Raw genomic sequence first — 18,749 nt, 5'->3', positions numbered from 1 at the left:
CAAATATATGATCAATGAGTTTTGCAATTTTATGCTGATACTTGATTTCAGAAAAAAAAAGTTAAAAGTTAATTTATGTTTTTATATGGATTACCTCGCCTGAACCGACAAATATTTACAAATAAATTGTTTTAAAAATTGAGAGTGGATCAGTTTTATGATCTACTTTTTTCCGATACAAATTGAAATAAAATATTCTTCACTTTCTTCAGAAACGACAAGTTTTTTTTAATCATCATTATATTTTTTCTTTTATTACTGAGAAGGCAAAATTTGATGATCATTCTGATTTACCAGAATTTATAAAATATGCATAGCATAAATTCTTTATTTAAATATTATTATAATATATTAACAATACACAATACTTTTGAGATCGCCAGTAAACACTTAAAGATCATATATATTTTTCATATAAATTTTGGAGTAAAAGCTTTTCTTCTTATTTCAGCAACAGGAAGTTTGTCTCCTTTCCAAGGCCTGAAATATAAGATGTGTAGTATAACGTATTTGTTTGTCAACGTCCTATATATCAGCATCACCGTGTGCAGTCGTATTAATTCATAACAGAAAAATGTGCACATCCAAATAAAAAATAATGTGACAATCAATTCACTCTTTTATTGAGAATGATATTATAATATTCAGTTATAAGATATCTTGAACACATTATGCTTTAGAAGGATGAAACAATAATGTGATGTTGATATTATTGAACGGTTTACCTTAATCGTGTTTGTTAATTTTCTGTTCCGAAAATTTTTAATAATTATGATTCAAAACTTGAACGCTTTTCTACCTACAGACTCAGATAGACTTTGTACCACAGCTTTTGTTGTTTTTTTTTTTTTATTTTGAATGGTTGTCGTATTTGAATTGATCTTGCAATGTTTCAATTTGAGTGGGACTGTTGATTTTCATGCAAACACAATGCGCAATTGCAGAAACGATTACATGTATAAGTTTTTTTTATAATAATTATATAATTTTTGTCACCGATAAATAAAGGCAACAGTACTATACCGCTGTTCAAAAGTCGTAAATCCATGGACAAAAAACTAAATGGGGTAACAAACTAAAACTGAGGGAAACGCATTAAATATAAAAGGATAACAATGTTTCTAGTCAAAATTAGTCAAAACTTATATATATAATCTGTTACTCAAGTGGCGCATTGCGTTTCCATAAACTCACCAGTCCCACTTTAATTTATACAATGCAAGGTAAATTCAAATATAAAGACTTTATCAAAATTCCACAAGCTTTTAACAAATACAACAACGGTAATCTATGTCTGGGGTAGAACATCTTTAGCATTTTGAACAATTTGCAATTTTTTAAACAATTTATAATTAAGAAAATATCAATGATAATTCGTGTCAACACAGAAGTGCTGACTTCTAAGCTGATGATTCCTTGGGGAGTAAACTTCCACCAACAGTTACATCGAACCATTGATAGCAAATATACCATCATACAAGAATTGTAATTTTAATCGGGATTTGTTATACTTTATTTCAGTCAATCTGTGTGTTGATTACCTATTTTTTTAGTTGTACATGTATAGATTTATCGATAAAGGAAAGGAGTTCATGTAGGTACTCTTAAAAGTGTATTTTTAGATAATGAGATGACCAGATAGTGTTGGCGTTGAGATTCTTTATTGGTTGTTAATAAAACCTAGTCAGTGGGCGTGAAGAACGAAAAAATTTCGTTTATAAACCAATCAATTAGTAGCAATATACATGGCGGTTTTGGATATGTGGCCCTCAATGCTCTTCAACATTGTACTTTATTAAGGTCTTTTTTAAATTTCGATTCTAGTGTCACTGGCGAGTCTTTTGTAAACGAAACGCGCGTCTGGCGCAAATAGATATTTATAATCCTGGTATCTTTGATGAGTTTATTTGCAACGGAAATCTTTCAAAAAACATAAATTTCGAATGAGAGAAAAAGCCAATGATGTAAAGTCATATAAATTGCAAATAACGTTGCCAAACGTTTTAAAGAGTAAAAAAAAAAAAGAACTGGTCACTGACACATCATGTATATTCGTAAAGGTAATAGCCCCAAAAATAAAAAAGAAAACCAGCTAAATCAGAAAATGGCTGCATAATATTTCGACGTGAATGATCTGTTGCATTAACTATTCGTTCATTTATATTTTCGTGATCATTTGTGTGAACAGCTTCATAATTGAAGTTTTAAAAGTTAAATTCTTACTTGTAGTACATACGAGGAGCTTCTCTGATGTTGACTGGTTGGAATACCTGTAAATAAATATCTCAATAACATTTCTTTGACATTATTTTAAAATTATACTGTTCATATTTTGACCGTTTAGCTAATGATGATTTATTGTATTTGTTGGAGATCATTGTTTACATTTTCCATTGTCCATTTTTACTGTCAGTTTTACATAGATAAAATCCAATATCAGTTGATTTAACTTCATTTTACATTTTCTTACATTTGATAAATAAACTATCTACCGGAAATGTCATTACTGATTGTAAAACTTGTTTTCATCAGTTTGCATAGACAATGACGAATTAAATATATTAAAACTTTAAAAAATATATATTTCTACTGATTATCAGTAAACGAAATATATTCGTTATTTGAAAAATTGTCCTGTTTTTAAATCACAATAACAGTAATAAAGCAGCACCGGGCCAACCAAATACAATTATGTTATGCAACTATCTGCACATAGGGGGTGAACATTTTATGTTGAGCTTTAAAAGTATTCCCTTAGACTCTATCTCATTTAATCTTAGTAAAAGTAAAAACATCCATATGTAATCATATACAAATGTCAACCAAAGAACTGCTTATAAGCATCTGATACGATAATATGTCATTTTTTAAAACAAAAAAAAACATAAAAAGTTTTAAAGTTGAATACACGTTGAACAAACTCTATTGGAGATCTTTTATTCATAATAAATTATCTGAAAACAAACACCCACTGTAAGTTGTAAATAAGGACGGAAAAAGTCCAAATAAATCGTTGTTTTTTTTAAATCTCCCAGAAGATGAATGGCGGATTTGAAAAATAGTTTGATTGTATTCTCTTGAAAAAAAGTTTGTTTTATTCTACACTGCACAAGACACTTAGAACAATTTATAATTGACATAAAATAACATACAGGTATCGAATAAGTCTCCGGCGTTGGAACAACAAATTCTGAAGTCTTGGTGGCTATACTGGTTCCAGTCTTATGCGTTGTAGCAGTGCCCGGTTTTTTGAAAACATTCTGAAGTTTTGAACACATTGACATACGATTATGACTAGATGGCGAAGGCTGAGTAGAAGGTGATAGGTTCTCTTTTTGCTCGTACGTTCTTGTTGGTGAATGGATAGTTGATATAGATTGAGATAAATTTGAAGTCTTTGGTAAATTTTTCAAGTCTATTTGTTGCCTACAGGTTCCCGCCGAAATTGCCCGTCTGCTTTCTATTTCCTCTTTTTGTGCTTTTAATTTCATTCCACGTTCTAACTGAGCTGTAAATAAAAAAAAATAATTTTGGAATAATGATGTTATGAAAGGAAGAACTCATTATCATATTATGCAATAATTCAATTTTGGATGTAACGCGTTTTCTGATTGGCTGACGTTATTTTGTTATCAGCCCATATATATATATAATTTAGTCATGTGATCATGACCTCATCAACGTTTTTTCATGGTTTTCTACGTTTTAAATGCAATTTAGAATTAAATTATAAGAAACGACTGTATTATTTTTTTCTACCTATTCGAAATAACATAAAAAATGTGGGGCACATTGTTAAATAACCCGCTACGCACATTATTCAGTGTGCATCATTTTTTTAAAGTTATTTCTTCATTGACAGAAAAAAATATTACAGTAATTCCTTGAATAAAGCATTATTTAACTCTTTGGAAGGTTCGATACACTGTAGACATTTAAGTTCACTCGGGAAACTCTTTGCAAAAAATTACGGTATTTTGTTGGATAATGTGTTTTTGATGGTGTATTTAATTGTGAGTTGTGTCGATCTCATTTGACACACCTTTCCAAATGATTTGTAAAAACATTGTCCAAGGATAAGGGAGGGTTTTTAAATACACTTTGCTTTTCTTTTTTGGTTTGTGGTTTGTTTCACATTTTGTCATGCCTTTTAACATGTTTAATGCTTATTATAGGAGAAATGTTTTACTCGCTGTTGAAAGCAGTTTTGCAGTCAATAGTTGTTTACATCATAACCTTCGAACTTTGTTGGATAATTGTGCCATAACCAACCATGGCGCATCTCCTTGTTATTTTATGTATCTATATTTACGAATGCTTTGTTGTGTCGTAGTTCTCTTATATTTAATACGTTTCCTTCAGTTTTAGTTTGTAACCCGGATTTGGTTTTTTTTCTATCGATTTATGAATTTTGAACAGCGGTATACTACTGTTGCCTTTATTTATTGTATAGCCATGATTTAATTTTGACAGACAAGAAAACGCTCTTTACTAGTAATGTACCAATTCAATAACAGTTAAGATATGAAAAAATAAACAAAGGCAGTTCGTAATGTAATCATCTTCAAACAATCAAATAGTTATTGGTTTAAGTTACCTTAAAAGCAATTCTTACCAAAGTAATCGGAAGCTGTTTTTGGTCGGGACATAAATTTCTGAATTGCTTTAGCATAGTCATGTCTTCGTCTAACTGACGAGCGATCACTGCTTGTACCTTTTGGCGTTCCACATCTAAAGGGAGGTTGTTGTACAGATATTTCATGTTCGTTTGGAGAATTTGCATTGGGTGATCTGTTATATTCTTGTAGTTGCTTGCACTCTAACAATAAAAGTCAAAATATTTATCCGTCTGTGAGAATATCTTTTGATTTCACATTTGAAAAATAATAGATATATATGTTCCATGTGTTTGATGTGTTTGAGCTTTTGATTTTGCCATTTGTTTATGGACTTTTCAATAAGAACTTTCCTTGGAGTTCGGTTTATTTGTTATTTGACATTTTAAAAAAAAATCTGTCAAATTCTAGGAAAATGGCAAGGTCCATACCTTATAATCTTCATTAAGGCAGTTAAATGATTGATTGATAGTTGTTTTGCAATCTTAAAGTTATGTGCAAATTCAAGAGAAAACCCCTAAATTAATAAATATGTATGTCATGCAAAGTGCCCGATAAGGGTGTAGGGCGGAAAACGTAGATGGGCCACTGAATAAGTGGGTAATTTAGAATGCGGAAAAAATAAATCCCTACAACAGGCAAACTACAGAACCCTAAACTAGTTGTTGAAAATCTTCTGTAAAGTGCAGATAGCGTTTCATATTCTTTAATGTTACAAATTCAACAGGACATTGCTATGCACTTATATGTTTGAGCTTCAGACTTTCCTTTTTGAATTTTCCTCTGAGTTCGGTATTTTTGTGATTTAGCTTTTTAGACGCATGCACAACAAAGCAGTCCATGGTCAAAGATGCAAAGATTTCTCTTTGGGTTATAATTTCTCATTGGAATATCCAGATAATCAAAATTCAATTATGTTCGTTTCTGTTATACTTTCATGTATACCGTGAAGCGATTGGGTGTTCTAGTGAATTCTTTTTCATTGCCATACCTAGCTTTTTCTTGCTTGGTTTATCTGGTGTAAGGTTTATCGAGATGATTGTATGAGGAACACTAAGTGGGTACAAGTATCTGAAAATAGAAAAAGAAAAATCACTACATGGTATTGAGATATATATGTATGTGTTCGTTTTGTATTCCCCGTGTGGCCAACATATCATAACAAAACTTTATGAATTTGAGTAATTCATTATCCCAAAAATATCTAAGTTATTTTGTTTTAACGATTCGTTCAATGTTATCATTAATGTTTCTAAACAGGTTGGTGTCTGATAGCTCATAGACACAATCTGTTATTTGACCGTGACATTATGAACATATTTATTTTCATTATTACTCATTAAAATGGAATATAGAATAAAATTAGAAGCCATTCCTTAACTCGAAATCAGTGTAAGAATTCCAAATACATTACTTAACTTTAAAGCATTGATTACAGATCTACAATCACTGGTTATCTGAAGTAAATATTAACAACTGAACAACAATTTAGTTTGCCTTCGTTTATTCAATTTAGCAAAAATAACTTACTTGTCATAAAATTCCAGTATTGATGGGTGAGTAAAAGTTGTAATATTTCTACATAGATCCGTCTCCATCTGGTAAACTGGTATTGTCTGTTTTGGAAAAAATAAACCATTTAAAAATCTGCCTTTCTCTGTGACATACTTTTGATATACACAGATACACAGATACAATTCTCCCTCTCTCATTTAAAAACTTTTTTTCTCTGACATACTGGAATAAATCTTGATTAAAAAAACTATACACATAAATAAGCATATTCATGATTTACTACTAAAAGCCCGAAAATCATTCCTATTTAAAAGCAAAATCTCAAATTAAACAAATGCATTGTAGGGGTATAAAACTGATTGTATCCCTCTGATGTTTTTTTTTGCTTTTGTCACATTATGTCAAGTTGGTAATTTGTATGGCTTACTAGCTTACTATTCAAGAATTATATTGGTAATTGTTATGCATTATTGTGACTTTGAGATAAAAATGATGTGCAATCATGAATGATAGAGAGTATCGAAAATAAAATAAAATATAACTATGGGATGTCTCGCGATTGTTGTCATCACATCAGAAGGATTGATCATGAGACATACATGTTATGAAATTATATATATATTGTTTTTCTCATCGTCAAAGGCCTAACGGTGATCAATATTTGATAACGTCCAATGATTTTTGTCTCTGATAGATAGTAAAAATGATGTTTATATGGAAATCATTCCACATATCATCATTTCCAAAAGAAAGACAAAACGTCCAGTCAAACGATATACTCGGTATTGTAGTTACCCTTATGCGATCAATAACTATGAATTTTTTTGCCTTAAAATATTCTGAATATATAATTTTTTTTATGTGCATCAAATAAAATTTAAAAGGGTAAATAAGTCAATAAAATAGCAACCAAGTTAAATGCTGTGAGTGTGCAATTTTGGAGCTGGGAAACGTAAGGGGAAAACATCTGAAATCGATGGAATTGGAAAACGTTAATTTTCGAACAATTAAACAGAAAAATTGGAAATATTTAGTTGTGGCTAAGTTTTAATATAATGAAAATTATCATCTTGACAATTTCAAGTGAGTTAGATGAGAAAAAAAAAAAAAAAAAAAAAAAAAATCGGATTACAACTCATCGCTTAATATGTCATCTCTGTTGTTTTACACCAACATGTTAAATTATCGTTCAAAAAATCTAGGCATGAAAACAAACAGATAAAAACTTCTCTGCAAAAATTTTATAAGCAAAAATTATTATCTTATATTAGTTGTAAATGAATAAGGATTTCAAAAATTGTATATAATTTTATCTAAAATTTACGATTTTGTTAGAATCAGTGTACGTCGAATTTCCCGTTTTTTCATTCAGAAACCGATTAATAAGAAACAATTTCTTTTTGTTATATAGGAAGTTAAGTTAGTATATTTAAGGGTTAAGTAAATTATAAAAGATTACATATGGAAATGTTAAAAATCTGTATAATGTAAACAACACTATATACATACACCTCGAGCAGCAATGGACTGTTCTTCCAACTAACAACACATAAACACAAAACTACAGCAAATGTTTACAAGGCAAGCAAAATAGTCGTATATTAAACAATACGGCTTGATGAAAGCAGATAAAATAAAAATACACTAGATAAAGCGCTTTTCAAAGTCAGATAACAATACAGATCTATGCAACACATTTATAAAATACTGGACGTCAGCACTCACCTGACCAAATCCATACTTTGTCTAAAATGTTCGACAAAAATGTGTGAAATGGCTCTTACAAAACTACAACAATTAGCTAAATACGAAACATTCTAAAACGTCAACCTTGGAATGTACATCATGGAATTCATCGACGTTTTCACATTACCTATTGTGGACTTTTGGTACTAAGGTGTACAGCGAATTTATGTCTGGGTTTCTGAATGCCATTAAAATACAATTGATTTGACAACTTGAACATCATATTTTGATCTGTTAAACCACTTACACCTGCCGTAACGATAGCTGGTTAATAGTCTGTTCAATTAATTAGCTTTTAATGGTTTTGAACATGCTTTAAGTAACTGCGAGTACTCTTAGATAGGGTTTTGTCCTTAAGGTAGTTGGTTTTGTTCTTCGTACCAACATCATGAGACTACCCATTTTCCGCTGATTAATTACAACTTGTGTTCTTACGTTGTGATGTAACATCACTGTAACAGGTTAGGGGGAATTGAGCTCTCGTGTTTAACCTCGCCATATGTGTTTGTCCTAAGTCGAGTGCTTGTAATCTAATGATGCTCGTTGTTTGCTGTTTGTAATATTTGGGGGTTTTGTTAATTTTTTTGTCATAAATCAAGCCGTAGTTTTGTTTTTCTTTACTTATTTCAGAGCTTATCATCCCGTGTTCTTTTATAGCTTATTATGAGGTCTACTCATTGTTGAATACTGTTCGATCAGCTATATTTATTTAATTCCGTGTCGTTCGGACTCTGGTGGATATTTGGCATTATTACTCATATCCCATCTCCTTATAGGGTTTGATTAAATGGAAAGCTTGATTTTCTGGCACAAATATAAAGAGAACAGCTCGTATTTAACTTCAAAAACTAAACTTCATTTCTTTAAATCATATTACGGCCATCAATTATATGTTAATAAATATATCAGATGATCATTCAAACATAAATATATAAAGCACTTAAGTGAAAACACATTGTATATGTTTCCTACAAATAACAACCTTTCTGTGTTGTTTTCGAACAATACAGAAACTACTTATGTTGATTAAAACTTTTAAAAAAAATACATTAAAATGTAATTCACACAAAAAAAATCGTTAAATCATTAATTACGTTATTAATATACATGATTAGAATCTTCAACAATGCTTACCATAGCAGAGCGTAGAACCAAAGCACACTTATGTTTTGAATTGAGTTTCAATGCAATGTCAACATCTGTCATGAAATTAAGATCCCTTCTTCTTCCATTTCCTTTATATGTCTACAACAAATTAAAGCCGACATTGCACATACATATCGGAAAATTCGAAAATTCCTAGCATATATATAATGTCAAATTACTGAAACTATATACAATACATATATGGAAATAATGCCGACATAGCACATGTAATTCCTGTCACGGTGCATGCAATATGTGCCCGACATAACCTAGCCATTGTAAACTACCGCACGTCTACTCTCAGAAAATATTAACGACAGAGCACATACACCATATGTGAAAATATTAGCATCAGTAACCATGTTAAACTTTAATTGCAGTAGCACATACACTATATTTGAAAACATTATCGGAATAGAGGATCATTGTTGTTTATACATTTAATCATTGCAGCCGAATCTATTCAATTTGAAAGTTTGACATATGGTAATAGACACTAGCCAGTTGTCGAATACAGTATATGCCCTATCGGATGTTTGCGGTTTTTTTTTCTCATTTCGTGCATATTGATGAGTTTCGTTTAAAGTTGGTCTATGCATGAAAAAATTTGAAACTGGGTTCAAATGAATTTACCCTCTCTAACGTCTCATAAAAACATGTCATTTCTCAATTTATTGGTAAATTCATTGTTTCTCTTTCAGATAAGATAAATTTGGGCTTTAATAGTAAGAAAATTGACAACAATCGAGTTTTAACAGTACTGCAATATTCGAAAAAATTAAGAGCTCATTTCGTTTAACCTGTTGTCTCATAACTTACCGAACTATCCTTGTCCATTGTACTTTTGACCAAAGCTCGGATGCAATACAGGTCCTATAAGAAGATGATATAAAAGTTTAGGAATTGGAAAGCAAAACGTGGCTTATTTATGGTTGCATACTTAAGTGATTGTCCTTATGTTCCAAGTCAGAAACCTCGACATGCATAAAAAAAAGAAGACGTGTTAATTTAATTACTAAATATAAGGTGTTTGCTTTTTTTCCAAAAAGAAAAGTAGTGGGACATTTTAACAGAATCATTTGATTCCATATAACATCTATACAAAATGTGTCTCTTTCATAATAATCTTGAAAATAAAAACCAAATATTGAATTACCGACACATCAAGTGTTTGGCACTGTTCTGATATTCAGGATGGTTGTTACTGTGGAACACAGTTTAACATAAATCACTATGGAAAAAAAAACATAGAAAAGTTTTTTTGGTCAGAAACACTGTCAAACATTCCAACATACTATCCACACTGATATGTGTCCACACTTGTTTTATTAAGAAATATTTTAAATATGTAACAAGTGTGGACACAGATGAGTGTGGATAGTATGTTTGGATGTTTGACAGTGTCTTATAAATATGTAACTAGATTCGTGTTATATAAACGAATTTCTACATACGGGGTTTCTGCTGTCAAGTACAACACATCTTTCTGCGTCTTTTAAAGCCTTTTCATGCTCACCTTTAAAGATAAAAATAATCAAAATTTAAGACTTGCCGACATGTAAATTTACTCTGTGTAAATGCATGAATAATGCGTTGCAACTATACTTATTTCCTATTTGAACTTTGTCATTTACTGTTCATTGACGTACATATAAGCATCTATAGGTACTGGTACTAGTAAACAGGCGATTTAGCTTCGGCAATCAGCAAAACCCATACTGTATAGTCAGTTAAAAATAGCACCGTTTATAATTGTCAAACTTTGAAATAATAAAAACTGGCTGAAGACAAGATTATAGACATAAGACTGAAAAACGTGAGACAAATCAAAGCTGTTTTATGAATATTAAACACTCCTTCACTTATCTTCTTCTTTCAGTGGTTTCAGTGATAACTTAGTTATTTTACGAAATATATAAACAAACGATGGTCGACAAATTTTAAATCATACAACGATGGTACTTGAAATGGTTGCAAGTAACAAAAATTAAATCACAAAAATACTGAACTCCACGGAAAATTCAAAACGGAAAGTCTCTAATTAAATGGCAAAATCAAAAGTTCAATCACATCAAACGAATGGATAATAACTGTCATATTTGTTGTTTGTTTATGGGTTACATATTTGTTTTTCGTCCATTTTTTTACATAAATAAGGCCGTTAGTTTTCTCGTTTGAATTGTTTTACATTGTCTTATCGGGGCCTTTTATAGCTTACTATATGCGGTATGGGCTTTGCTCATTGTTGAAGGTCGTACGGTGACCTATAATTGTTAATGTTTGTGTCGTTTTGGTCTTTTGTGGATAGTTGTCTCATTGTCAATCGTACCACATCTTCTTTTTTATATATTCCTGACTTGGTACAGACATTTTCTTATGAAGACAACTGTAAATAAAACCTGGTTTTATAACTAGCTAAACCTCTCATTTGTATGACATTCGTATCGAATTCCGTTATATTGACAACAATGTGTGAACAAAACAAACAGATATTATAGGTAAAAATGTCAGAAATAGGGGTACAGCGGCCAACATTGTGTTATAATCTTAATAACTACAAAAGCAAACAAATATCTAACAAAGAAGCACAAAAAGGCATATATAATTATAGACAAACAAAGCACATTAACAAAAATGAAACACAAGCATACAAAAGTTTACAATAATTAGCACAATAACATGATGACGGGATGTATAAGTACAGAGCCACGTCATATGTATCAAAGAAACACTATAAGGCATATAGACAAAAAACATAAGAAAAAAATGAAAGATAAGAATACAAAAATTATTAAAACAAAGAACACACTGAGAGATAAATAAGTACGGAGTCAAGTCTAATGGATATCACAAAAAAAAACAAGACTAAACAGTAAAAGTAATATACATAAAGACAAATAAAAGAATAATATAACACACGTTATTAGGACGATAAACAAAGTTGTCGGTACCCAGAATCTGTACTCCAAGACCACTGTGTATTATTATATTACTATAAACATGATTAAGAGCAGTAAAACATTTTCTACTTTTTTAATGAAAAGACCTCCTCTCACATAACTTATTATTGATCGCTAATAAATACATATAAAAAGAAGATATGGTAGGATTGCCAATGAGACAACTCTCCACAATACACCAAAATGACACAGAAATTAACTATAAGTCACCATACGGCCTTTAACTATGAGCAAAGCCCATAAAGCATAGTCAGCTATAAAAAGCCTTGAAATGACAAGGTAAAACAGTTCAAACGAGAAAATTAACGACCTTATTTATATATATATATATGTAACAAAAAATGAACGAAAAACAAATATGTAACACATAAACAAACTATAACCACTAATTTACAGGCTCCTGACTTGGGACAGGCACATACATACAGCGTGTTTTTACATTTCTCTTGAATATTCATTTACCTATTTGGGAGAAAGAGAACGCTCTCCTGGCATACAATGGTGTCATCAAACAAGAGTTAGTTACACATCCGGCCAAACATCCGTTCTGAAATTTAATAAAAATAATAACTTCAACCATATCAATAAAAGCAGTTCTTAAAAAAATCAATACCATCACTTGATTTATATCGAGCAACAATAATAATTCCAATCAAACTACAATTAGTTAATTCAAGTTAAATTGTCGCTATGGTGTAGTTTAAAGAAAACCGATAGATTTCAGTCACGATTATAGTACGTACTTTATATGATAGTGTAGCGATTTTAGTTTGACTGTATAATTTATTATTATGTAACATATCTTTTTATTAATACATTGGGGTTACATTACATTTCTATAGGGCAATGCCCAGTATTTTTATTTATTTGAACGGTTTCTATATCATTTAAATTCACCGCCCGGTATCTTAAGAACCGCCCGGTACCCCATCTTTGGAACCGTCGGTGTACCGTCCGGTAACACCATCTTTAAAACTGTCAGGGTACTGCACGGTAGCCAATCTTGAGAACCGTTGAGGTACCGCCCGGTATCCTTAGAACCGCCCGGTACCCCATCTTTGGAACCGTCGGGGTACCGCCTGTAAATATGTATATAAGGGGATGCGAGAGAGATCAGTGAGGAATAGAAAAAGATAGAATTGATACTGTTAGCTAGAAGTGTTGAGAGTAATATTGTGTTAGTGAATTAGGATTATTGTTCAACTGTTGTATTATGTCAAACTGATATACATTTAACTGATTATATAGTGATTTGATTTGAAACTTTGTGTTGTGGTTTGTTTTCTTTGTGCCATTTGAATATGGATTTTACGTAATTTACGCTACCAAAATAACACATCGACAAACACGAATCCATACAAAAACGACAACGCTACAATAGTAATCAATTTAAACAATTGTGTTCCAGACGAATATAATTTTTTTTATTCCCTTCAATTAGATTTTCTAAAAAGTTTTAGGGGGATAATATAAATTGTGTTTTTAGCTAAAACATATCGTCCTAACTTTTCTGTGTCTATTTAATGTGTGTCATCTCTATTTACGGAACGTGTCAATTAGTCCAGAGTCGGGAAGATAATTAGAATAATTGTGTATATATGCAAATGATTTTGGAAGCGAACAGCTAATATGATGAACTAAGGACTACTTTTTGTAGATTTTAACGTTGATGTGTTGCTCTTTAAATGAAATCTACTTCACATTCCTCAGAGGATAGATCCATATAGACGGTAGAATTATGTAAACAACATATTACGGAATCTGAATTCAACTGATCTTGGTTTATTGTTATCAAACCGCGCAGTCCAATCAAATGTATGTTTAAATAAAATCCCAAACTCACCTTTGGAGCTGATACAGCTGAAATTGCACTTGTAAAACTTTCAGCGGACTTTCTAGGATTTTTCAAATGTTGATAAGCAACACCTAAATGATAGTAAATTTCATACAACTGAAAAAAAGAAATAAAAAAAAAACATCCGTTAAATCAAAACAAAGAAATTTGGAGACGTTTGTGAATAAATCCATTATTTACCATGCAGAGACAAAGAACAAGTATACAGAATACTCCATGAACTGATGTGCATCATCGATACGGCAATAACAACTTTAATGTTGCTTCAAATTGGGGAGGGGGAGGGATATCTTGCATATATTCGTCTTGAATTGTTCATTTTATTTTTGAAAAATAATTAAAAAAATTTCAATAAACATTAATTTGTATCTTCAAAAAAATTCATCTATCTTCAAGATATAAGCTGCTCGTGGTTTTTACTGTCGTCTTCCATTTCTCATGTATCTATATTTTCATTGTTTCAGGGTATCTATATCAGCATTTAAGAAATAAAGCAATGTCAACATGCATAAGCCATAACACTTACATGTAGAGAGTCTAATGTGTATAATAGTTATCAAAGGTACCAGTATTATAATTTAGTACGCCAGACGCGCATTTCGTCTACACAGACGCTCATATCAAAATATTTTTAAAGGCAATTTATAAGCCACAACCCTGGTAAAGAGAGTCTTATGATAAATGTGCATATCAATGAAATGTACTCACCAGCATATTGTATGATGGCGGTGGTTCGTAATCTTCTGGGAGGTTCTTTTTGCTGACCATAAAAAGCAGTATCTTATAATTTTCTATAACCTAGAACAAATAAAATTGGCAGTTATAGAAGTGCGTTTGATTAAAAACTATCGTTTTGATTTTAGAGTTTTATATTTTCAGCGAGAAAAATACTTAATTCGGACAAGACACAATGCCTACAAGATCAACAACAAAAGAGGACGGTTTCTAAAGTCGTTTGATTTTGACCTTAACTATCATGAAATACCCAGCGAAAATCGATTGGATATACATGTACTACATTCATCCATAGTGTTCATAGAGAAAAATGATAAAGTTTCTATCTTCCTACTGATAATAAACATCTTCCCAATATCCCTAAAAAAGATTAGAATTTAAAAAATGTAATCGAAGGTTATTAACGGGACCAAATTCGTCATCCTCATCATAAAACGCATAAAATCACACTGTTTTACCCCTTTTTTCATTCAATTCATGTTAAATGAATAAATCCAATTCAGATCAATGTATATATTCATTAATACCAGTAATCTCTTTTTTTAATTGGAAACAAAAATTAAGACATTTTACACCGTAAAAGAACGCTATGTACAACCTATGGTTCTCACAGAAGTACGAGAGGTGGTTGGTTTTGTGTCACGACTAGGTTTAACAAAACTACTTAAAATGAATAGTGTCCGCTGCTCTGTTAAGTATTAAGTATTTGGAAGTGCGAGAGAGAAAAAAACAGAGTTTCCTGGGAGAGGAGGGGCTTGCTTTCCTTTGATATCATATTGCGGCAGTAAAATAGCAGCATGTAACACTTTGACCAGTTTGTTGCTCGTGTACAAAGCACTCTAATGTTAATGTCCATTTAACACCTATTCAGCTTATGCCACCAAACTTTATCTTGTTTTCGTTATTTTTATTGAGATTTATTTTCAAGTATCATTTATTTAGAATAGAGATATTATCGATTTCAATAAAGAACTCATAAATGTGTATAAATTTAATAGGAGAAAGCATATTTTCATACATCGTAACGAAACATGTATAGAAATATAAAATCTTTAATCAAACACTGACATGGAGAATTTAATTTGTATATTTCATATGTTAATGCTACTCTGTTTGAATGAATAAAAAGTGTCCAGGTATTATTATATGTAAACACGCCAATGTAATAAAACTTTAACGATAAAAGTGAAATTTTGATTTTATTTAATCCGTTATCAGCATGTATTTATTCGGCTTTACATTTTCTAACAAGTATACTTTGTCATTTTATTTAATTTTATTTCAAGTGTCAAGTTTATTGCCTCCTAGCTTCTATTAGCTGATATTATGATTCTAAAGTTAAAAGCGTTCATAAACACTTCTGTAGTTACAGCCACAGTAAGCTTAGGATTGAAGTGTGTTTTATTCTTTATTTACTCTCAACTTTTTATACTAAATAAATCTAAACCAATCCCTTGTCTTTATAATCTGTGTGTTTTCTACATTGCAGGTCTTAATTATAAGAAATATGATTTTAATTCTTTAATTTTCCGTAAATTTAACAAACCACACCGAAGTGCATCTGTACGCTCATTCATTCGTGATTTGTCTGAATTTTAGGTATGAATTATGAAATAGTTTTTCATTACACTATTAAAGTTATAATTGACAAAGTAAAATAGTGTTAATTGACATAGAGTTGTCTCCTTGGCACTCATACCACATCTTCCTATATATATGAAATGTAAGTTGTAATCAACAGCGTATAGGGGAGTTAGTGACCTAGTGAGTGGTAAAAAAGTTCATCTACAGTAACTGCTATATTCTAATGCGATCCTGTCATTACCAATCAAATCCGAAGTGGTGTATTCGAACCTCACTATTTGCAAAGTAGTTACAACTTCGTTCTCAATGGCTTTTTTTGTCAGTTGTGTAGCCGTTGGTCAGCGGTTCTCTCTAAAACTTCACTTATAAAAGGACCATCATGATATAGCTTAAAGTGGCGTTAAACACCAACAGTCAATTAATCGACAGAATAATACATATTCAAGCAAGTGCTTATCAACCTTATTTAAAAAAAATATTGAGTAAACACATATTTGTATTCTAAACACATTCTCTGGAACTTCTTTCACATGGTCACATTATAACACTGGAATATATGCATTTTAATGAAACAATCAAACCTTCAGTTACTTAAACCGGAGACATATATATACATATGTGTATATATGTCTCTGCTTAAACATACAAGTCGGTCGACCTTTTTGGTCTATAAATTAGATGAATATGTGTGGAAACAAACCTTCTGCGATCAGAGCTCTTGATAAATTACAATAATTATGTCAATAGGCTTGCAAATAATGGCGACCAGCATAGCATCTATGCAATCTGATGGCTTAGGCTACAATGTGTTACTACATAATAAGTTTATCACGAAAATACAAATATACAAGTTTTAACAAAACAGCTGGACGGGAGAAGTAGAGGTGCAAACACATATCTAGTTTTATATGAAGAGTTGTCTCTATAGCAATTATACCACACCTTCCTGTGGGTTTGTAACTCGTGATGTATTGATGCGTAGAATGTGTCCAAGTGCGCCTGGCGATAGAGTATTCCCTAAGCCTTAAAACTTTACCGTTAGGATTTTGCTTGTAAGAGAGCTGTCTACATATTTTATTATTGGAGTGTTGTCTCATCGGCAATCGGACCACATCTTCTTTCTAAATTATATTTTGAATATAAAAAATATTTTTTAGATTTAAACATAACTAATATATCTTACCTTGCTCCATTTTTTACTCCTTTCATTTTGCATAATATGTCTGATAGTAGAGTTTACTGCTACATGAAGATGATCCATATTTATGAAATTCCATGTCCATTTCTCCATTGTGTATTTGGTAAAGTAATCAAAATTTATCCAAGAGGTATATTTGTAAATTATTTGAGGAAAGCACTAATAAATCTTATCATATACTCATGTCTTCGTTCTCCTTGAAGTCAAGTATTATGAATGTTTATTTATCAATATCCGATCTTATACGGAATCCTGGTTATAACACTCGAGATTTTAAAATGTTTGAATAATAATATTATTTAGAAGTTCTCACTTTCACATTAACGTTTGTTGTTAGGTGTCTCATTGCCCGACGACAATAGCACTAATTCACTTTTATGGCGTAGTGTCATTGCTCGGTTCATATAATCCATAAGTTAATCTTTCATTTTTCAGATTATTTCTTTTATTCTTTATCGCTTAAACTTCAAACCCTTTTAATTAATAATCTTTCTGTCAATTTGAGTGTTTAAATTCATTGAAAGCAAATCTTACAATAACGTTATGTAAACAAATTCTGATTTCGGCAATTCATCAGAAAAATAATATTTGCTTTTTTCGAGAGCCATTTTTTATAAATAAACTAAGACTCATTATATTTTAAATGACGGAAAAAGACTGTATGTCCGCCCATTGTCCTTTCATATGAATATTTGAACTGGCTAAATTTGAAATGAATTAGATACAAAATGTAGATTCAATTTAAATGAAACATACTTTGGTATGCATAAGAAAACCGTGTGAAACTAAAATCAAAATTTCGTATACCACTATCGCTGAACTTTGATTTTTACGAACAAACATACACGTTAACAATTTTTCTACCTGAATCGCAGTAAGATTCCTTCAAATGAAATTTAATATTTAAAACGGATCATAACATTTAAGTATATTTATGTCTTTTTCTCTACCATTCTTTACTTGCAACCAACCAGAAACAATAACATTTAAATGAAAGTATTGTTGTTTAGAGTTAAGTTAAATTGGTATGTTTGATTCTTTAATAGGATTAGATAAGTACTATTTTATCGTTAACGGATTAGGACGTCTCTATGTTAAGTTATAAAAATTCATATAAAAGAGGCTTTTCTCACCTCCATTTACAAAAATGTAGCATATGGACATTAATCAATGATAAATTGAACATTTAAAATCCAAAACTAGCGCTATAGACTTGATGCCCACATATAAGTGTAAGTTGGTTGATTGTTTTGTTTTGTCAAAGGTAACCCATTTTTATTTATGATAAGTTTATTGGATTTATTCCCACTTATCTGATGATCACTGCAGAAAACTTGGTACCAGTTATTTTATTAATTATGTGTTATAATTTGCTTTTATTTGTCTTTGTAAAT

General features: G+C 30.9%; 1 protein-coding gene across 4 annotated transcripts; it reads right to left on the bottom strand.

Moving 5' to 3' along the window:
• Positions 1-314: 314 nt before the first annotated feature.
• LOC134691081 (uncharacterized) lies at positions 315-18,249 on the bottom strand. Of its 4 annotated transcripts, none has more exons than XM_063551299.1 (14): positions 17,341-18,249; positions 14,547-14,636; positions 13,827-13,934; positions 12,446-12,530; positions 10,478-10,539; positions 9,843-9,896; positions 9,012-9,122; positions 7,857-7,877; positions 6,147-6,232; positions 5,608-5,687; positions 4,616-4,819; positions 3,153-3,508; positions 2,224-2,270; positions 315-480 (listed from the first exon to the last, which is right to left on the bottom strand). In XM_063551299.1, exons 1-14 carry the CDS (start codon positions 17,446-17,448, stop codon positions 411-413), a joined length of 1,482 nt encoding a protein of 493 aa, XP_063407369.1. In that variant the 5' UTR covers positions 17,449-18,249; the 3' UTR covers positions 315-410. The 4 variants fall into 4 exon arrangements, with proteins under 4 accessions (XP_063407369.1, XP_063407359.1, XP_063407379.1 ...); XM_063551289.1 differs by lacking the exon at positions 7,857-7,877 and adding an exon at positions 7,641-7,670; XM_063551309.1 differs by lacking the exon at positions 7,857-7,877.
• Between the last annotated feature and the right edge of the window lie 500 nt (positions 18,250-18,749).

The sequence above is a fragment of the Mytilus trossulus genome, chromosome 1 (genome assembly GCF_036588685.1).
Source record: "Mytilus trossulus isolate FHL-02 chromosome 1, PNRI_Mtr1.1.1.hap1, whole genome shotgun sequence".
Classification (NCBI taxonomy): Eukaryota; Metazoa; Mollusca; class Bivalvia; order Mytilida; family Mytilidae; genus Mytilus; species Mytilus trossulus.
This window is presented reverse-complemented; position numbering and strand designations above follow the sequence as displayed.